Source organism: Podarcis tiliguerta (assembly GCF_965153285.1).
Source record: "Podarcis tiliguerta genome assembly, chromosome: Z".
In the NCBI taxonomy this organism is placed as follows: Eukaryota; Metazoa; Chordata; class Lepidosauria; order Squamata; family Lacertidae; genus Podarcis; species Podarcis tiliguerta.
The window spans coordinates 30,538,456-30,560,547 of NC_139553.1; the positions used below are offsets into that span (position 1 = coordinate 30,538,456).

Genomic DNA, 22,092 nt, shown 5'->3' on the forward strand with positions numbered 1-22,092 from the left:
ATATACTTATGTATTTTTATCACTGCATTTTATTATTGTTGCAAATTGCTTTTGGGAGGTTTTTTTTTTGGGGGGGGTTAATTTATAAATTCAAGAAGCCTAACCTCAGCTGAAGCAATGCTCAAGGATGATGGGAATTGTAGTCCACCAGCATTTGGAGGGCTACTGGTGCCCCATCCCTGCACTGAATGGTCCCTACACACAGCTACTCAGACTTCCAGAAAATTAATCAGAGATATGTTGTCCTAAAGGTTTGTAAGCCATGCTAAGAATTAGTGTCATTGGTCCTGCAGTAATTCATTGTGTTCGTGTGGCTTAATTTAAGGTTGCCATATGTCCGGATTTTCTCTGACATATCCAGAATACTGCAGTCGGGAGCAGTGTCTGGGCAGAAATCAGCCAAATGCCTGGGAAAATCCAGAATGTATGGCAGCTCATACATTCTGCATTTATAGCACATGATGCTCCCCCTAAAGAGTCCTAGGGACCGTACTTTACTCTTCATTGTGCTACAATTCCCAGCACCCTTAACAAACTACAGTTCCCTGAATTCTTTGCGAGAGCCATGTAGTTTAAATGTATGGTGTGATTGTAGCCTTTGTCTAATGGGAGCAACGCGCACCTTCTGGCAATTTTATGGATGGCAATAGTTTTAGAATGGACTGGAATTGGCAGCTTACCCAGTCCCAGGATGGGCGGTGGTTGCGGCCTGTTGCGGAGGGCCTCGAGTCCCAGGGAGCAATGCTGGGCGAGGTGGCCAGCCGTTGGGGAATCCTGAGGCTGGCTGCTTGGAGTGGCAGGTGTTCCTGCCATCTGGTTATTTGAATTCTGGCCCATCTGGTCAGACTGAGAGGGCGGGGCTTGTAAGAGGACCCTAGTGGAGCAAGCTTCTCTCCCGTCTGCCCCTAGCCTACAGAAATGCTGGCTGTGCCCACACATGGGACTGCAGTCAGGTGAAGAACAACCCTCCCTTTCTCCACCCCATTTAGTGATGCTGTGTGTTTTGTATGCCAACCTTCCTTCCTTCCCAGGGCACTGAGCTTACTGGCATTCCTGTGGTTCAGTAATGGTTGCCATTTCCGGAGCTAGGAAGGAATTTGCTTGCAAACAGATTGGCCCCATTTGCAGGTTTTGCCTTCCCCATAGCAATAGTTGCAACTTGGCTCGATAAGGCATTAGGTGGTATCCTTTTAGTCTAACATCAGGCCAGGGGTGAAGTGGTGCATCACCCCTACGTCAAAACTGTGTGATCACAAAGTACCCCGTTAAAGGGAGCTAGGTGGAAGTTTCTGTCCAAAAGCCAAGGCATGGGGCAGATGGGCCCTAGAGCTTCCTTTAGCAGCCTGGGATGGCCATCCATGTAGACCTACATCTTGTGGAGAACTCATTAACCCCAGGCTCGACCCTGTCATGTGTCAGCCCTTTACCTGGAGGCTGAGATAATAGACATCCAGTATCTGAGTCAAATCCTACCTACACCTCGAATCAACTAAGTTGTGGCCAATTTTAAATCCGAGAACATTGTCTTGTCCAGTTTGTTCACCTTCTAAGGCTAGGCCTTGCTCCCTGGGGAGGTGTCACTGCAAGTGGGTCCGCAACCGTCTCCTTTCTTCTTGCAGATCTTTCTCTGACTTTGAGAAGAAGGCTATGCAAGAGATGGCATATGAGAGTCCAAGTGACACAGAATACAAAAAGGTGGAAGCTCATCTGGCAAAGTAAGGAGGCAGACAACAGAAGGTTCCACCTTCGCTACTTGATATGGTCGGGGCAAAAGTCAGATGAGCTGCTTTCTTTAAAACTTTTCACAGAAGCAGTGAGAGGAGGACCCTGTCAAACCTTCCCTTTGTTGAAGATATTTTGCAGCTCCACTGTCTCTAGGATACCAATGGCATTTTTCACCTGCGCCTTTGTTTCTTAAAAGCAACTCTTGCTTCTGTAATCTATATATAAGTGGGTCCCTGCAGCGCTATGTTGTGGTGTGGAGTGTTTGTCTCCAGAGTTCGAACCACAATGTTCCATTCCCTCTCCCACTTTATTTTCCAGTTTTTTTCTCCAAAACTGTCAATCACTATTCCATACTTACTGAGCATGCTCAGTTTCCATTATTTATTTATACTTAGGCTACAGCCCTAATTCCTGGCCAGGGCTTGATGGAGTGGTACAGCCACAGCCCTGCCACACACTAGGCAGAGCAGAAGGTGTGGTGGAGGGAGAGAGGAAGGAAGCCCCTTTGCTGCACGAAAACCTAGGATTGAAAAACAAAACAAACCCAGAACAAGTGATGGCATGGCCCATGGCAGTTCAGGGGGCTGGATTGCTCTCCCATTTATTTCAGATACTCCTTTTCCAGTCTTCATTGCCAGATTTACATTAAATCAAATACACATTAAAACAAAGCAGGCAGGAAAATACACAAACTGTCACACAACCAGCAGAGATAAACTAGTGTGGCAGTCCTATGGGAAGCTTGCAAACAAGACCAGAGCTCACCCTACAACTGGTATGAGGGGTATATTGCATCTGTATTCTTTTTTTAATGGACAAGATTTGCAAATGTTACTGTCTTTCGTCGGTCAGATCTGGTTCATGGTCTAGTGAAAGCAGCCTTAGTACCGGCATCCAAGGCGAACTACCGAGAGCTGCCAAAAGGGATGAGTCAGAGCTGGAAAGTGCAAGGTGAGTGCATGGTTCAAGAGCTGTTCTTGCTGCGATGGAGTATCACTCTGTGAAAAGGACATGCCTTGCTCACAGAATGCTCTCGGAGGGTTCTCTCCCAGATGGAACTCAAGCAGGTAGCATCAGTTTCTTATCAGGAGCAAACTTCACTGGGTCTACTGGAGTCTCCGCCACTGCCTGCATATTTCCTCTGTTGCAGGGGAAATAAATGGATCTTTTGGGCAGGGAAAGGAAGGAGGAATAATGGAGATCCTTCCCCCCTTTGTAATTAAATGTGAACTTGCAAAATTCACACTTCCCAAATCAATACACAAACCAAAGCCAAACTATCCTTCAAAACTTTGCACTTCTCTGAATTGTGTGATGCAGTTATCCCACCAAAGAACCCGTACACAAAAGTGTATATGAATAAAAAGTGCATGGGGGGATGCATATGCTTGTGAAAACAGTGTACATAGATGCATTCTGTTTGGGGGAAATTGCTTGCAAAAATACATATACTAGGCAAAATCGCATACCAAAATTGTGCATATTAGAGGAGGTGCACATGACAATTATGAATTTTCATGCAAACTATAGAAATAAATAAATGCACAAATGTTTGCAGAAATGTGCCAAACTGAATTTAATATTTGTAAAAATCAGAAAAGGAGAGAAATGGAAATGGACATATTTATCCCGTCTTAGAAGGGAGAAAGCTGTGGCAGTGCTTGCAGTTTTGAAGTGAACAGGCTTCTCTGTATGTTTTCCACAGTACAGTGGCACCTTGATTCTCAAACTTAATCAGTTCTGGAAGTCCGTTCCAAAACCAAGGTGCACTTTCCCATAAAAAGTAATGCAAAACAGATTAATCCATTCCAGACTTTTAAAAACAACCCCTAAAACAGAGATTTAACATGAATTTTACTATCTAACGAGACCATTGATCCATAAAATGAAAGCAATAAACAATGTACTGCAGTCACACAATCAATCCATCAGTAGCTGAACTGGGTTCCACACAGTTACAAAAACAAAACAAAAAGTGCCACAAAAACAAAAACACAAAATAAATAGCAAAAATAGACAGACCTCAGCGTAACACTCAAAACAGAAGTGTGGCACTCAAATCGGAAGTGTGGCACTTAAAACAAGAAGTGTGGCACGCAAAACGGAGCATGTTTGGCTTCCCAAAAAAGTTTGCAAACTGGAACACTTACTTCCGGGTTTGCAGTGTTGGGTTCCGAGTTGTTTGAGTTCAAGGCGTTTGAGAACTAAGGTACCACTGTATTCTATATGCAAGGTCCCACTTCTCTCCAACTTGCTCACAAGGATTTGGGCAGGGATTGTTTTTCACAGCAATGGAAAGTTGGAAAGCATGGTTTGCGCACACATACATATGTTTATATCCCCTCTTATTTCCCTGGCAGGTCCAGTTCTCTCTCTACAGAGAGTGGCGTTGCCACTCCGGAAAGCCAACAAGGAGAGCATGGGACAGATTCGGACACATCAGGGTAAGGAAACATGGAAGGCTGCAGTGTCCGCAGAGTTGCCATTCCTCACTGATCTCATAGTTTCATGCTTGAGCTGTGGCCTGGGAAGATGCTGCATTACCAGAGAGCCTGTAGCTCTCCAGATGTCAATGGACTCCAGCTCCCAACAGAAACATAGAGAGTCCCAGGTTGAAATCTTGTGTCTACCATAAACTGACTTAGGTGGCCTTCAGCAAGCTAGTCTCTTTCTCTTTCAACCTTGGCATCCACATCTGCAACATAGGGAATAAGCATTCAAGGTGAGCCCTGTTAGATCAGGCCAAAGGCCCATCTAGTCTAGTTCTTACAGTGGCCAACCAGATGCCTGTGGGAATTCTGCAAGTGGGATATGAGTGCAACAGCACTCTGCCCACCTGAGCTTCCCAGCAGCTGGTATTCAGAGGAGCAGTGGAGGGAGAACATCACCATTGTGGCCAGCAGGTATAAATAATCTTAACCTCTTTTAAAACCATTGAGTATTATTTACATTTCTACTACAGCAGGACTTACAGCAGGGAACCTATGACCCTCTAGTTGTTGTTAGATTACAGTTCCCATCACCCCTGGTCATTGGCCATGCTGACTGGGGCTGATGGAAGTTGGAATCCAGCAACACTCGGAGAGCCACAGGTTCCCCATCCCTGTTGTAAAAATATCATTTCCCACCCCCACTAGTGCACTGTAGGGTTGCCATTCCCAACTCCCTGCCTCTTATCCTGTTCTTTAAGAGCATCCTGCCATGAGAAAACAAAGAAAACAACACTCTTTCTCCATTGTTTTATTGTTCCACATGCACCTACTTGATTTCTATGTCTGAGGCTGCTGTGAAATGGACAGGAGTAGGGCAGGGGCCAAGCAATGGCAGGTAATGTGAGAGTCTCAGTTAGTTAGTAAATGTACATAATGGGTTGCTGCTGCTGCTGCTGCTGCTGCTGCTGCTGCTGCTGCTGCTGCAAGCTTCTGATAGATTTTATCTCTCCACTTAAGAGGATGAATACATTTTATAACTTAGCCCACAACACTTCCGTAGCTGCGCGTCCACAGAAGACGGCAAGCAGGAATTGCGTGCTCAGTGCACACCCTCTCACGAGTTACGTCAGCATGCAAAATTGTGGTTTATGCTGACGGCATGTTAAATTTGATGGTTTATTTCACCACAAACAGGGAAATGCCACATGCTGAGTATAAGCAACAGGAAGAGGTAGTAGAGCATCTGCTTTGCATGCAGAAGGTTCCACCACTCTAGCAGTGAAGAGAGATGTTTTCAGGGCCTTCTTGAAAGCCTGTGCCAAAGGGGGGCATGCATAAGTCATTCAGAAGGGAGTTCTGTGACGTTCTGTTGCACACATCAGCCTCATCAGCCATTCCAGTAGGCACACAAGTAGGGCCCTCAATGCAGATCTTAGTGTACGGGCAAGGTCATGATACCGACCTATGTCATGAAGGTTAGGACAGTGAAATAAATATTCACCTGCTATGACTTCGGTTCAGTTGCCTCTTGTCTTTTCCATGTTTGGCAACAGAGAAAGCAGTTGCTTCACTTTCTTTCCTTGTTATATGAAAGCTGCAAATCATTAATCTTCATCTTTCTAGATTCAGCATCTTGAGTTATTGAGTCCCTTCCCAAACATTCTGGCAGTTGATCTCATTTGTTCCTGTCTTGTGAATCCATTTAAATTTGTTTGTGTTATAAATTTTACACCTTTCTTAAAGCAACAATCAAAACTGGGTGTAGTATTCGTATTTTTCAACTTGCTTGTCCTGTGGAATTGTGCTATCTGCACTCTAGTGCTTCCTGAGATGAAGTTTCTCTTGTTGCGTTATTTTCTTCTGGCATATTTACATAGTTGGGTCTTCTCATTTTATATTACTGCTTTGCTGCCAATTGTTTTAAACCTAATCCTATTATTCTTATTGTTTACAGTCCTTCTCAGTTTTGTGGCACTAGCTAATTTGACAAACACGCTGACAGAAGAGGTTAATGGGAAATCGGAACATCACTTAATCTCAGACCGGCAATAAGCATATTGTGACCTATTGTGTGTTTTGTTAATCTGTTAGAAACCAAACCACAGGTCAGATTTTCAGTCAAAATGAGAGGAGGATATTAACTTCTTCATATGTTGTGTAGGACTGTGTCAAGGCCTTTATTTAGAATGTGAAATATCATGTTCATGGGGCATTATTTACCTTTCTACAGTCTTTTCATCCATCTTCCACTGAGTTCTCCAAATAGATGCTGGTAACTCTGAAAGTTCCTCATCTAGTTCTTTCAGCATCCATGGGTATACCTTTGCATCCTGCTGATCTGAATTTATTTCAAATAGCCAAATATTCCAGAATAGCAATCTCGTTTAGAAAAAAACCAAAACATGTCTACTGAACAAACTTCATTAGATTTCATATTTTGGCTATTTGTTTTTATTCTCATTAAGCTTTCGTTATTCTTTAGCTCCAAATCCAGCTAAAGTTAGTTCCAACAGTTCCATTAAAAGCAAGAGTGATTCGTTGGGACTAACTTGTTCTATTTTTTCTATAGGATTTAGCTGATCTGGTAGCTTAAAAAAAAGGTGGTGCAGCTTATCTTTCTGGCACTTTCCCTTATTTTTCAGACTGGTTAAAACTTCCTTCTTTATCACTTGGATGTGAGATCTATTGATTTCTGCTTTGGATTGCTGCCTTCTTTGTTCTTGACTCTTCCTCCTCCTCCTCAGCATTAAAATAGTTTGCAATTTTGCAAACTATTTCGCTTTGTTAGCACCACCAGATGTTGTGGGCTTCCTTTTCCTCCAGCTGCTTTCCATCTGGATAAATTTATCCACCGTTACATGCCAGGACTTACAAACCATCTTGCTGTCCCCTCAGCTTTGGACAGAGGAGACAACATTCTTTCTTGTAAATCAAACATGGTGCTGAGAATCTCCATGTTTTATGGATGAACTACTCCAATAGTTAATCATGGCAGATAGGCAACAGAGTCATCCTCTGAGAGATCTTGCTATGATGACAATTAGGATTTCTTTCAGTCTCTCCAGGGGGGTTACTTTGGGCATGTCAGAGACAAGTCATAGGATGCCAACCTATATGGACAACCCCAGTGTGTTGGAGAGAGATCACAGGAGATCGTCATATCTGGATTGCCAACCCAACAATACCATCAGATCAGAGACTAGGCATGGGATGTCATCATATCTGAGCAACCAGCCATCCAATGCCAGAAAGTTGGAGATCAGTCATGAGATAACATCATACCTGAACAACCAAGCATTCAACAGTGGAAGGTAAAGAGGCTTTGAGCAGTCCAAAAGGCCTAAGAAAGAAATCCATAGAGTACAGTAGAGTGAAAGCTGTGTGGGAATTGGACCTGGGAATCTTATAACCTGGCTCAGATCAGTTGGATTCTGGTCTGTATAGTAAAAAGAGTCTTCAGAAGTCAGTGGAAGCAGTAACTTATGAATCATCACAACCAGATACTGTAACATGATAGAGGCAGGATATGCAAGAACACCAGTGGTGATGGCTTCAGAATAGTAGGGAGGAAAAATCAGCTCAGTTGCTATGGATAGCATTATTGCAATAGGCATCACCATTATCCTAACCTTGCTGATCCCATGCTTGTGTGCAATCCTGTTCAACCCTCTGCGAGCAAAACAGTGGTTTAGCTGAACTTCTTCTTATCCCTGCAGCATGCTTGTCCTGCAGAACATTTTGAAATATGTGGCTGACGTAGTTACTTCTCATGCCAGAATTCTATGCACTAATAGCAAACTCATTCTTCAAGTATCCATCTTTGTCCATCCAAAATGGAACGTAAGAATAGCTCAGCTGGGTGAAGCCAATGGCCCATCTAGTCCACTTTGGTCTTACACTGGTGCATCAGATGTCTGCGGGAAGCCCACAAGCAAGGCCTGAGGGCAGTAGCCCTTTCCTCTCCTGTGGTTTCCAGAAACGGGAATTCAGAAACACACTGCCTTTTGACAGTGGAAGCAGATAATAGCCATAATAGTTAGTTCTAGGCTTGAGGGAACATCAAGGTTTATAGAAGTACAATAAATCCTCTAATGTAGGGGTGAGGTAATCCAAAATGGGCAAATGGGGACTTAGCATGTTCAGTGATCATGGAATACTGGCTGGTTTGTTAGGGGAAAAGAACGGGAAATTGTGGGAGTGGGAAGCAGTGTCCTGGAAAAGGACATGGCTGGCTTCCAGGAGCATTATGCAGTGCCATATTTTGTTGGTGGTGACTATTATCAGAGAAACATGTTCACGAACTGAGCTTAATGTGCTTTAGAAGCACAAAGCAAAAGGCAAAGCATATTTTACTGGAACAACTAAAGGTTAATCCAAAAGGAACAGGGGCATCTGCATAATGAATAAAAATGTATATGTATGGATCAAAACAAGAGCCTTAATTTCTTTAAAATGTAGGAATGGGTGTTTTTAATAATGCACATGTACTTTGATAGCTCTCTTTGGTTATTTAGAGACAACCCATAAAAGGCGTCATCTCATTTGTTCTTACATTTCTTGCTGTTTTGCTAACACTGATATATCTGTTTCTTCCCAGTATGTCCTACTACCCCTTCAGAGATGGCCCAATAATTGGCTCCCCAAGGAGCCACAGGGTGCCTTTCTATAAGGACATCTGTGACACAGATATCAGAAGGTAAAGATGAGGTGGTTAAACAGGTTGTTATTCACCCATAACAACCTCCCAAAGCTTTAAATATATGGTTGCTGGCACAGATATTTGGCCCTAGTTTGTTCATAGTGCTGGGAACTGTATCTCCGTGAGGTTCCCTATATCTACAGTTCCGAGGATCCTTTGTGGGAAGCCATGTGCTTTAAATTTATGTTGTGACCGGTGCTGATGTTTCTTGGACTCTCTACACCTAGCCCTTGTATCAAACATTCATTGATGGCTGCTCAGGCAATGAGGGGATACAGCAGGGATGCAACTCTGAATGTCTACCCTTCTCTAACACATGCCCCTGAGCTGACATCTAATTAGATGTGCTGCTTATCTAATTTCCTTTCCCTTGACAGGAATTCAGATGAGAGGGCTGCGGCAGCTTCCTCTCGGCTTAAGAATCCTTCGGCCTCTGGTTATGACTCAGACCCCACCACATCAAGGTAAAAAGCGGAGGTCAAGAGGAAGCTAGTTTTCATGGCTACACACTCCCACAAGTCGTTGTACACTGCCTGTGACAATAATACAATGACAGAACTGCTTAGTGGTTCCCAGAATGTGGCCTTCATTTCTGCACTTCCAGAATCTCGCCTTCATCTCTATGTTCTAAGGAGATCAGGATATTATACAAGTTCCCCTTTCTCCTAAACTGATTTGGCACTACAACTCTGTCTGGTAGATTAGACTGAGGACTCAGCTACTTTGGTAAAGATAAAGCGCTGTGGAGTCCCGTTTTTCACCAATGGGATTTCCCTATATGAAGTCTACAATGTGTTTAACTGAATCACCTTTTTGATGTGTCTAGATCCAGCCTGAGAGAGGTCATGGCTAGCCCAGAGTCACCTGAGAAGGGCTCATGAGGAGGTTGCACTGGCTAGCTTCACCCTTCAAACAGCCCTCCACCAGCCATAATATGGCACTGTGGAGGAGTCCAGGAAGCATGAGTCTATGTGGTGCAGAGGTTAGAGTACTGGACTGAGATCTGGGAGATAGGGGTTCAAATCCCTACTCACCCTTGAAACTCACTGGGTGGACCTCAGCCAGCCACATCCTCTCAACCTAACCTACCTCACAGGGTTGCTGTGCAGATAGAATGGGGAAAAACATGTATGCCATCTTGAGTTCCTTGGAGGAGAGGCGGGCTATAGGTTTAACAACCTAGTAGTAGTAGTATTCATCGGTAGCCATATATGGCCCCTTTGCACTGCCACCAAACATACAGCAAGGCTGCTGCATGCATCATCGGCAAGGGCAGGCAAGGGTCATTCATTGCAACCTTGTGTGCCCTTCACACATGCTTTCAGACCATGAGGGGATTCATTGGAACACCCCTCTAGTGACCTTCATGGCTTAGCTAGGGATCTGAATGTGGCTGTTCCTGCTCCTTGTCTGGCACTCTCTAAACCAGTGGTGTCCAAACTTTTTTCAAAGAGGGTCAGATTTGATGAAGTGAAGGGCCGTGGGGGCCGACCAAAGGGCCAACCTTTTTTTTTGGATTGAACCGGATTAAACAAACCGGCAGGCTAGATTAGGCCCCCAAAATGGACTTTGGACATGCCTGCTCTAAACACTGTATATCACGGACTCTTAGACTGTCTTATCTGAAGTAAACTTTGTTATTCTACTTCTACAAATATTTATACTCCACTTCCACCTTGAGGTGGTTTACAGATGGAACCTGCCCCCCTGCTAAAACATAGAAAAAATATCATTAAAAACAATTAAAAATGGATAGAAATAATATGATATAGATAGATGATAGACAGATCATAGATAGATAGATTTAGATAGATGATAGATTAGATAGATATAGATAGATGATAGATATTGTTGTTTAGTCGTGTCCGACGCTTTGTGACCCCATGAACCAGAGCATGCCAGGCATGCATAGATAGACAAATGATAGATAGACAGATGTATAAAACAACCTGTTCAAAATCCGTTTCTTGCCATTTTTAGCAAAGGCCTTCTCTTCGTGAAACAATCAGTCAACAGCACGGAGTTGTCATCCTCACCACGTTACAATAGGTAAGGGAACGAAATATGGAGTGGATGGGTGCATCTAAGATTGCCTCTGCAGCATGTAAACCTATACCATTTTTATGTATGGATAAATCTGTGTGCAAAATGTTTTGTTAGTTTGCCTTTGGCTACTTTGGGTCTGATGACCCAAAAAATGGTCCCACACATGCAGAAGATGCCTCAGATAGCTCACCCAGATTTGGTGATGTAGTAGATGAGAAAAGGCATGGATATAGGAGGGGATGAAGCAAAGAGTTGCTTTGGAGAGCTAACATCTATGTGGGAAATCAGAAATATCTCTGACTTCCCCTGGATGTTTCCAAATTAGAGCCTGCCTTGGAATTACCATCCTTTGTTCACTCACTTTTAGCAGAGCATCTAGACAATATCAGTGTTAGGCCATTGCAGACCAGTGCTTTCTGTATTGTTCACCAGTGCTTTTTCAGTTCTGATTTATGATATTTTATGTTTGGGTGCAATAAGATGCAAGTCTTATTGCACTAACGCAGCCAGTGTCAACAGAAAAAGTTGCTATTGAGGCATTGGGGGCTCCTTTGCCTTTAATTAAAGGTTCCGGGTTTGCCAGTCTTTATCCTATTGATCCTGGCTGGGAGACTAGAAATGAATTACCCTTGAAAAGCTTGTCTTAATTGGCTCAGTGTCCTGTCCTACAGGGGGACAGCTTTAAATAATGATTTCCACTCTTGTTCCCTTTTCTTTTCTATTTAGTAAAATAGTAGGACACTGAAGAATTAAGAAAGGCTATTGCATGAGGCAGTTAGTAATCTTTCTGCTGTGGTCAACAGAGAGTTTCCAACAGGAAACCTTTTTATTAATGTTAGAGGACCTTTCACTGAAGGTGGCTATATTTGTGAGTAAACATTATAGAATAGCATTGTAATAAAGGTTGTGTGGGATATCCATTTTAATTCAAAATGGAAAAGCCTCCAGGACATTGGGTACTCCAGCATAAAAGCAACCTCTCTCAGTCTGCCATAATCTCTCAGTGTTGCTTCTTGCAATCTATAAATATTTGTGTATTTAAATGATCCTCCTCGTATGCAATATTTGATTGCAAAGTCACTTGAATAACACAGATAGGGTCCAGAGAGAGAAAATCCTGATCACACTTCAATGAGGAAAACTGAATGAAAACAGGCTATAGTTTAAGGATAAAAGAACAGAGAGGTTTATACATAGCAGGGAGACATTCAACCAAGCCTACAGAGGAAAAGCTCCTTCAGAACTACACAGCCAATCAGGGCATGTGCTCCTCAGCAAATATCATGCCATTCTGCCTACTTGCTAAGTAACACCTCCACCTGTCCCCTTCTTGGCTAGATGACTTTAACACTAAAATAATTAAACCTTAAGTTGTACATGTAATGTTCTATTCTTACCTTCATCCCCCAGTCGCAGCCTGGCTGATTTGTCTGAACTGGAGAGGACAAGCTATAGCAGTGCTAGCTTTCTGAATAGCAGCCCCCCGAAAAGGTAGGACCGTTTGTCAACCTGGAAAGCTTCAGTATAACAAATAATTACAATGTCCAAGTGATAATTCCTACAAAGGGACAACATTACATACTTTGGAACTAAGGGGCAATTTTTAAAAAAGGTTTTTTATATAAGGAGCCTATTGGGTTGCTCACACAAAGTTATTTTCCTCTTTTTTCTCATGCATTTTTTTCTTCTTTCTTGCACTAGATTTAGATTTTAAAAAAACTTTTGCACAAAATTGGAAAAGCAGGAAATCTGGGGAAATGCAAGATGTTGTTTAGATGTAGAGGCTATGAGTTCCATGGCCTTGTGTAGGGAAGGCAAGAAAAATACAGCATTGTGGACAACTGAGGATCAGATCTCCTGATGTTTGTTTTTGTTCACTTAAATCAGTCAAGAGGAAGGCTTCAGTCAAGAGCAGTGACACTTGATGGGCAAGTTGGTGGTGGTTAACCCATTCCCCTTATATGCATTCCTAAGTCCTCCTCCTCCTTTACTTCAGGCCAACTGAAGACATCTGCACTTATTGTGGCCGTGAGATCCGCAACTGTGCTAAGATAACCATTGAGAACCTCAGAATCTGCTGCCACGAGTACTGCTTCCGGGTAGGTCCCACTTTTTGCCACAAGTCATGCGTATGGATCTATATGGCAAGGGAATAAATGGGGAGGTTATATCATATGGGAACCACCTCACACTTATTAATTGGAAACCTTTGAAAACAATAGTATACAAATATCAAGATGTCTTATTTCACCACACCAAGACCAGGCACAAAAGTAGGGTATTGGTTACACAATTAATTATCTGCTATGGGTCCCTGAGCTCTGTCAGTATCTGGTACAGTTTGGCAACCCCAGACAGAAGGACGAGGAAGGAGAAAGAGCAGCTGAAAGCTGAAAGCTCGGCAACCGGGGTGGAGGAGAGAGAAGGGAGGACCTTCCTGTGTAAGATGGGGAAGCAGATCTTCCAGCTGTCTCCACCATCCCTCCTGCAGATGATAATTCAAGGAAATTTAGCATTCGGTGTGTTTCAGAATCTTCACAAACACCTGTTCTTTGTGTGGCTGTGTAACTGATGTGCAATATTTGAAAATATTAATAAGCTTGCTGCCTGTCCAACCAAGATATGTGAATAAATATCTTCTTTTGTATGCTGCCACCCTACCAGTGTGGGATTCTTCTGTATAGATCCTTCTTTTTTTTTTTGGCATATTTCAATTGCAGCTATTTCTTCTTTCTCTCTCCACAGTGTGGGATTTGTCACAAGCCAATGGGAGATCTCCTGGATAAAATCTTCATTCACCGGGACATCGTCCACTGTGATAAGTGCTACGAGAGGCTCTTCTAAGTGAGTGGGGCCTTCTCTCTGAAGCATTAAAATGGGATGGAGAGGTAGAGGACAGGAGGAGGGAAATACAGTAGTATAGTATACAGCATTGATCTTCAACCTTGGTTCCCTTGACAATGTTGGACTACAACTCCCATCATCCCTTTCCATTGGCTAATCTGGCTGGGGCCAATAGGAGTTGCAGCATCTGGAATGAGACCCATGGTTGAAAAAACACTGAGGCAGAGGCTAAATACCGAAACAGAAATATTGCTGATTATATCTACCTATCTATAACTTTTAACTAGTGCTGTACACACGTGGTCTATATAGGAATTTTTCACCCTATCTGTAGGCTGAGTAATTTAGGGGACATTTCACTGAATTTCATTAGGGGAAGGAAAAATTGTCCAACGGTTTCTTTCCCTTCTCCTTTTTATTCAAAGTTTTTTTGAAATTTGCAGGGAGGATACATCCCACCCTGCAATCACCCTGCAAAAACCAATCACCCCCCAGGATACAGTAAATTCTCCAACAGTTTCTTACAGAGCAGACCTCACTGTAAGTGGTAGCAATAGCACAGCTTCTCCCTCCTGCAAACACACATCCATGGCTTAGCAGCGGCAGGATCAACTCTATTGGCAGTCAGGTCACCATTTTGCGCCCTTCACAGTGCCCTGGCCTTAGCTGCATTTTGAAACATTGTGGGAGTTAAATGGCAGCCAAAACACACACACACACACACACACACACACTTTAAAAAATGGAGTAAAATGGCAGAATATATATATTTTTTTGTGAGGTAGGTGTGGGAATGGGAATTTTTTTTTCTTTTCTTCTTTCTTTTCACCTCAGCTTAACTTTAAATTCAGTGGGTTGTTTTACTTGGGAACGGCTTTGTGAAGTTAATGGACCTAAGTCAGTCATAGCCATTCATTTCAATGGGCCTACTCTTAGTATGATTAACACTGGATACATTCCCTGTCCCTGACATCAGCAACATAGGGATAATAATGTCCTGCATTGTCGGATGTTACAGGTAAGGAATGTGGGATACTTTCAACACTGTTAAGGCATTCCAGGAATGCTAATGATATGTTTTGTCGTTGTCACTGTAACTGCTGTAATTATATACTAATAATATGCTTGGCACCGATGATGCAGGCACAGTGTGGCTGCGATGCATAATGTAGCTGCATCTGGATCACGTAAACTACTTATTACTAGTTCCTTTCCTCCAGGGAAATCAGGATAGTATACGTGATCCTTTTCTCTCTTGCCCATTTTATCCTCAGGTGAGGTGAATTAGGCTGAGTGTATGTAACTGGGCCATAGTCACCCAGTAAGCTCCATGGCTGAGTGGAAGGATTTGAACCCTGGTCTTGCCAGTCTTTGTCTGCCCTTCTATCTCCTCCCTCCAGGAGGTAGGGCCATAGCTCACTGGTAGCTCACTTTGCAGTTAGAAGGTCCAGGTTCAATCCCCAGCATCTCTAGGTAGGGCTGGGAATGTCTCCCTGCCTGAAACCTTGGAGAGCCATTGCTAGCCAAGGGGGACAATACTGAGAGCTCAGCCATGTTTCCACTTCTTGCATGCCTGAAAAAGCATTGCCCTACTCCTTCCCCAGGGAAAACTCACTCTGTAGTGCTGAATCAGAGTAAACGTCAATGCGGAGGAAACATGAATTTGATCCAGCTAAATGCTAAAGAGCTGTTTTCCCCTGGGGAAAGCAGTGGGAGAAGAGGAAGTGTGGATGGGGCCTGAGTTAGATGGACTAACTGTCTTAACTCAGGATAAGGCAGCTTCCTACATTCCTATGGCTGCTCTGCTGTAGCAGCCAATCTGGTTGTCAGCCTCCCCCCATCTTTGGCTATTGACTGGCAGCAGTGGCAGCAGCTCAATTTTGCAGTAGTTGCCTGTATGCGGTGGTATATTGCCACTGTGCTGTTTTGCACCACTTGCTGCTGCTGCTGCTGCTTCTCCTTCTTCTTCTTCTTCTTCTTCTTCTTCTGCAGTGCCACTGCTTTGCTGTGTTCATTGCCTAACCAGTTCATTAACGTCCATTCATTCTCCAATTTTCTCTTAGATTTCCATCGGCCAGAAGAGCCTAACCCAAGAGAAGGCCGTAGCCCACACGGGCCAGGATGATTTGACTGCCTTCTGACCAGCAAACATCTGTTCTTCCTCTGCTCTTATGTTACTCTTCTTTAGCCACCTTCTCCTAGGGAAAGCAATTCACACTCACTCATTTAACTTTACTACCCAGTAACGGGCAGGCAGGTCCAAAATAGGAACAAAAAGCCAGTGTCACCAGTCAGAGAAAAGAGTGTTGGGAAATTATAAACTGCTGAGCACCTCCAGATCATTTGTCTTTGAGAAGATTTGTTGGGACACATTTCATTCTGATAAACTTGTCCAAGTGCTAAACTGAATGAGATGCAGAGGAGGAGACATTGTCCCTATCTTCCAGAGACTGCTCTTATTTTCTGGTATTAATCTCTTTAAAAATCCTGTCTCTGGTGGCTAAGTTATACAATGTTACACCAGGCAATTGTCATTCTGCATGTTCCAATGCATTTTCCCATCAGTACTGGGGGGGGGGGGGACGGGACCAGGTTATTTTTTTGGGGGGGGTGGAGGGTAGGAAGCAGGTTTGTTGCACGAGAGCTGAATCATATTTAATTGTGCCGCCTGAATTTGCTGATATGTGATTGAATTCCACCTGAAAATAGTGACAGCCTGAAAACATCCTGTTTTGATTTTGGGGTGCTTTTAAACAAAATCAACATGGAAACGTGCACACCTGGGAGGGCGGCCATATGTCCTAGAATACAACTTTCTGTTTGAAGGACTGTCTGATCCAAGCTTAAAGGAAAAGTACTATAAGAAGGCAGATCTGCAGAAACCTTGAAGTAGCCCATCAACAGCACCTTGACAGCAGAACTGAGCAGGCATAGGTCACACCGTCTACCCCAATAGGCTATAATATTTCTATTATATTAATTCTTTCTAAATTAGTAGCTAGACATACAAATGAGCATGTGCAAATTGTATGCAAATCTGTGACCTGCTCTTTTTGTGCACATATGATGCATTTCCTCTTTTGGAGCTATGTGGAACTAGCCACCCTTGGCACATACAGAATGGGCGTAGCTCAGTTCAAACATGCCTTATATGCATAACGTTGAACTCTGCCATTTCCAGGTGTTTTGTTTTTAAAGGATCATGAACAGCAGGTGATTGATAACATATCCCAAGATCCTGGACAAATACTGTCATGCAACACAGATATTTACTGAGCTAAGAGGACCCATGTCCCCATTCATTATAGGGCAGCTTCATATATCCAGTAGCTTTCCTTCCATTCCACCAAAATTGCTTGTCTGGAAATGAAATGTTGCTGAATGTGTTTGAGTTGCATTGTAGCTAATCTGTAAATGCCCTCAGTTCTGCTCTGGGTTTGAATATTCTTAAGCTTTTTCTTCTTTTTTAAATACAAACTGCTCAACAGGTTATTCACAGGGTAAATGCATACAGATGTACAGCTGGCAGGCCTACACAATAGTGCATAATAGTGACTGCATGAAAGGTGTTCCCTTGTGTCATCATTCTTGGTGTGAGAATAGGGTTGTGTCCACATGAGTGTCCTCATTTGACTTGTGAAATATTGGGAGATGCAGTGGTATAGTTAGGTAATTTTAGACCAGGGTCACCGAAGTGTCATCTTTGGATGTGAAAGTGCCTTTGATTCACCTGGGCCCACAAAGACTCTTAAGGTCCCCCACTCGCTGCCTCCATCATCATGAAGTAGTGTGGGTGGTTGTCTTTCTCTCTCTCTGAAAGTACATAGAGTTGAAGGAAGGAGTGAGAAGAGTGTTGATATTTGGGGATAAACTGACCAGAATGGGTGTCATTCATGGCAGTTACTAAAAAAAATCCATATAGTAATGTGGATTTTTTTTTTTTTTTACAAGAGACATTGGGGTAGGAGTTTAGAGATGATCACTGGAGAATAGTGTGAGGGGTGTGTGCCTGTCTGGTTGAGAGAGCTCCAGTAGAATATTAGTGTTTGTTGTGGCTGCTAATTAATAAGATCACCATCTTAACTCAAGATATTAAACTTATTACAGCACCTAAAAATAGTGGCGACCGTTTTAGACTCTAGACATAATAGTCTTCTCATGGGGGGCTTTTTAGATGGTAATGCCTATTCCTTCACTTCAGAGAGTGGTTGGTCATTTTCCCTGCTGAGTGACACCCTCTACCTCTGCCCAAAAGTACTGCCGAGCACCAGGGTGTTTTGGCTGGCTCATTACAACATTATGAAGCAAATATGCTGGGGCTCATCCACACTCCCTTTTGTGCCTCATTTCTAGGCACAGGTCTAGTATCTCCAGGTCCAGGTAATTTATTCCCTCCCGGCACTTTCCCCAGGAAAACCTGGCAATCAGATTTTCCAGACTGCTGTTTGCTCTAATTCAGTAGTAAAACACACATTTTCCTGGGGAAAGCATTGGGACAAAACAAAAACATAACTGCTTTGACACAGACCTGGAAAATCCAGACCTGTGTCCGGAAAGCGTGGAGCACAGGTAAATGTTTATGACCTTTTCTCCTAAACTACTTTTTTCCTCTGATTTTGAGCCTCAGGCTATAGCTACTTAACTCTTGCAGAAATTTAAGGCAAAACTCTTGCAGAGTTTTCAGCAAACCTTTGCATGGTGAATTGCTGTATTCATCAAACCTTTCATGTTCAAGTTTCGAGATATTAGATTTTTCCTTTACATGCCCCTCATATGTTTTAAAGATATGCCTCCAGTTAAAATACCTGCTGCTCCTGAAAATTACCAATTCTTAGTACGCAAGCATGCAATAAAACCTTGTGACTTGGGCAAGATCTTTTGTTAGAAGTCCATGGTCAATATTTAACTTCTAGGCTGACTTCTTTTTCTGCAGGCTTTAGAGCACACATTTTTATCAAGCAACAAGTAAGATTTCAGAAGCTATTTAACTGATTGCTTTATTTCCTCAATGACACGTACCGCTGCAAGCTGCTTTGGGAAGGGAGATATAGGTCATATAGATGTTTTGCTTCATTGTCCTTGCTAACCTATTTTCTTTGAACCAAAAGTTTAATCTCTACATAACAGTTCTTCTAATAAATATTATGTGCAGAAAGCTGACTTGAGTTCTTAATTGTCTGTGTGATATATTTCCTGGTGTTCCAGAGCCAAAAAGGTCCTACACAGCATTCATCATCAACCTTTGGTCCCCAGATTTTGTTGGTCTATAACTCCCACCACCCATTACTTTTGGCTAAGCTGGCTGAGACTGATAGGAGTTACAACATCTGGACTGAGACCCAAGATTGAAGTGCACTGATCTAAAAAGTTCACATTGTGGCACAGAGGAGACTATTGGTTTCCAGAGGAAAAGCACATTTCTCATTCTTGTGGCTCCTGAGAACTGTGGCAATGTGTTATTTTAAAGATGTGGCAGCTAAGGGAAATTTGCAAAACTGCACAAAATGGAGAAAGTGGGTAGATTTATGTCTCACACCATTGTCTCTATCTCTACCTCCCTTTACCATTAAATTAATTAGTACTAGATTTAGGAATGGGGGGGAATCCTTTGCACAATACATGATTCACTTAGGCAACAAGATGGGGAACAAGGCATAGTTCCCCAGGTGGCAGAGCACCTGGCTTGCATGCAAGAAGTCCTAGGTTTAGTCCCTGGCATCTCCAAGCAGGGCTGGGAAAGACTCATGCTTGGAAACCCGCAGAGCATAATAACACAAAGCCTGCTGGATCAGACCAAAGGCCCATCTAGTCTAACAACCTGTTCTCACAGCAGTCAACACCAGATACCTTTGAAAAGCCCACAAGCAGGACACGAGTGCAACAGCTTTCTACCCTCCTGCAGTTTCTACTGCCAGTAAATCTAGACTAGGAGGAGCCAAGTTGGTACCCTCCAGATGTTTTGGACTACTACCTGCAACATGCCTGACCACTGGCTAAACTGGCTGGGGCTTACTTGGCCAGCTGCAACACAACAGCCCTGCAATACTGTCAGTTGAATCTTACTCTGGTAGATGTTGCCACCCGCTTTTTCTTTTGGTCACCTACAGCCCCAGAACCAAAGGGGGGGGGGACTGGGGATGCACCAAATCAATTAATTTAACAAATTGCTGAGGAGTTCACCCTGTACACTTTGGTTCAACCTACACACAAACTGCTTGGGGGCAGGCAGGGGTAGTTTCCAGCTGTTTTATCCCACTTGGAGATCAAAGGAGCTTGCATTCTTCCAAACATCCGAAAACCCAGGGATTGAGACCAACACATCCTGTTTTTCCCAGATGGTTCTCTTATAAGTTGAGTAAAGGCAGCAGCCCACACACCTCAAGTCTCTTCCCAGATCTCAGAAGGATGTGCTGGTCTCTTAAAAAGTAGGGGGAAAGCAAGCAAAAGGGCAAAATAGAATACAGTACGCAATAAATCAGAGCACTGTGGATTTAAAATTGGACAGCTTAACCTATTAACTACAATACTTTTAGTCTACTTATGAATAGATTGCAAGGATGGTCAGCTTTCTGGTATGAAAATCCTGGTCTGGACCCTAATGGTAGGAGGGAAACAGCTGCAGTAGCCCTCTCCTGCTTGTGACCTCCAATAACTTAGAAGTATCATATATCTGTCATGGCTAGTAACTACTGATAACTTTATTCTCCAGGATTTTGCCTTATCCCCTTTTAAAGCCGGCACTCAAAAGGCTGGCCAGCATAGGAACACAGGAAACTGTCTTATACTGAGTCAATATTATACTGCTTTATACTGAGCCATCTTCAAATATCTTAAGGGCTGTCACACGGAAAATGGACCAAGCTTGTTTTTTGCTGCAGTGGAGATTAGGACTCAAACCGATGGCTTCAGTTTACAAGAAAGGAGATTCCAACTCAACATCAGGAAGAACTTTCTGACAGTAACAGCTGTTTAGACAGTGGAACGGTCTCCCTCAGGAGGTAGTGGACTCTCTTTCATGGATGTAGCTGGGGGGGCAAGGGGGCAGCTGCCCCCCATCAAGTAAAACAATAGAAATACTTAACTAACTGACCAATCACATTGGTTCTACCCCCCCCCTAGCGAAAGTCCTGCTCCCCCCAACTGGCTGTGCTCATGCTCTCTTTCCTTATAGGTCTTTAAGCAAAGGGGGAATGGTCATCTGTCAGGGACACTTTAGTTGAGATGCCTGCATTGCAAGGAGGGGTGGACTAGATTACCCTTGGGGTATCTTCCAACTCAATGATTCTATGTGCTCTTTTAGGGAGAGATTGTGTCACCTCTTTTCCAGTGCAGACTAGCTCATCTGTGAGTCTTCTCCTTTCCAGCCCACCCTGCTATGTCATGCAAAAGAGCAACCGATTCAAGTGGCATGCATCTTGATGGCAAACGGAATAAGACTTTGGAATAATGAAAACAGTTAGCACAGGCAGAACTGCATCTAGCTCAGTATTGCCAGTATCACTTCACAAGATTTCAGATGGGTCTCTTTGAGCCCTCCCTAGAGATGCTGGGGTTTGAACCTGGAGTCTTCTACATGCAAAGCAGATGCTCTACCACGGAGCAGGCCTAACCACCTGGCATCCTTGGTTAGTTACCATGGGCACAGCTGCCCCCCCCCCCGATCAAATAAAACAATAGAAATACTTAACTGACCAATCATGTTGGTTCTGCCCACTCCACCCCCGCAACAAAAATCCTGGCTATGTCCATGGTAGCGACAAGTGTCCTGGTAGAGCAAACTGCTGATGCCTGCCACAGGCCACAAGAAGGCTGAATCCAGCCACCATTTAAATTTCTCAGAGCATCCCTAATGTAGTGCCACTTTGAGCATTGTGGGATACAGAGCGGGACCTTGGCTCCCTTGCACACTCGGCAAAGAGATGTATTAGCGCCTCCAAAGCCAGGAGGAGAGACTATGGACCAGAAACTCCAAAAAGTTTGTTTTTCAACACCTTTTGCGCAACTCCGCTTCCTCTCATCCTAATAAACAGTAGTAATGATAAATAATTAAATGTGTAGCGCAGATGCGGCATGAGGCTGCGAGGGCACACCGCTATTGGCAGGGCAGCTCCCCGTCGTCGTCCCCCGACCCCGCGTTCACCTCTAACGCATCAACACAATCTACCCAGCACCTCCTGCCCAGCAAAGCAAACTCCTTGCCTTGTCTTAACTAAGCCACCCTTCTTTGCCCCTAGATCTCCCTGCAGCTATCAACGCGCAGGCGTAAAAGAAGATATACACCTTTAGGACACGCGCGCCGTCAGGAGGCTTCAAAAAGCCGGAGGTGGGCGGGACTTTCTCTGAGCG

At 43.6% G+C, this 22,092-nt stretch overlaps 1 protein-coding gene across 1 annotated transcript in view; it reads left to right on the forward strand.

Moving 5' to 3' along the window:
• ZNF185 (zinc finger protein 185 with LIM domain) overlaps positions 1-18,901 on the forward strand; it is a 73,724-nt gene extending 54,823 nt beyond the window's left edge. The window contains exons 20-30 of the mRNA XM_083424210.1: positions 1,620-1,715; positions 2,578-2,676; positions 4,086-4,169; positions 7,214-7,468; positions 8,755-8,853; positions 9,234-9,320; positions 10,837-10,905; positions 12,313-12,393; positions 12,899-13,001; positions 13,648-13,746; positions 15,810-18,901. Of these exons, the coding sequence (XP_083280336.1) occupies positions 1,620-1,715; positions 2,578-2,676; positions 4,086-4,169; positions 7,214-7,468; positions 8,755-8,853; positions 9,234-9,320; positions 10,837-10,905; positions 12,313-12,393; positions 12,899-13,001; positions 13,648-13,746 (1,072 nt within the window). The 3' untranslated portion in view covers positions 15,810-18,901. The remainder of the gene's footprint in view (positions 1-1,619; positions 1,716-2,577; positions 2,677-4,085; positions 4,170-7,213; positions 7,469-8,754; positions 8,854-9,233; positions 9,321-10,836; positions 10,906-12,312; positions 12,394-12,898; positions 13,002-13,647; positions 13,747-15,809) is intronic.
• The last annotated feature ends 3,191 nt before the right edge of the window (positions 18,902-22,092 follow it).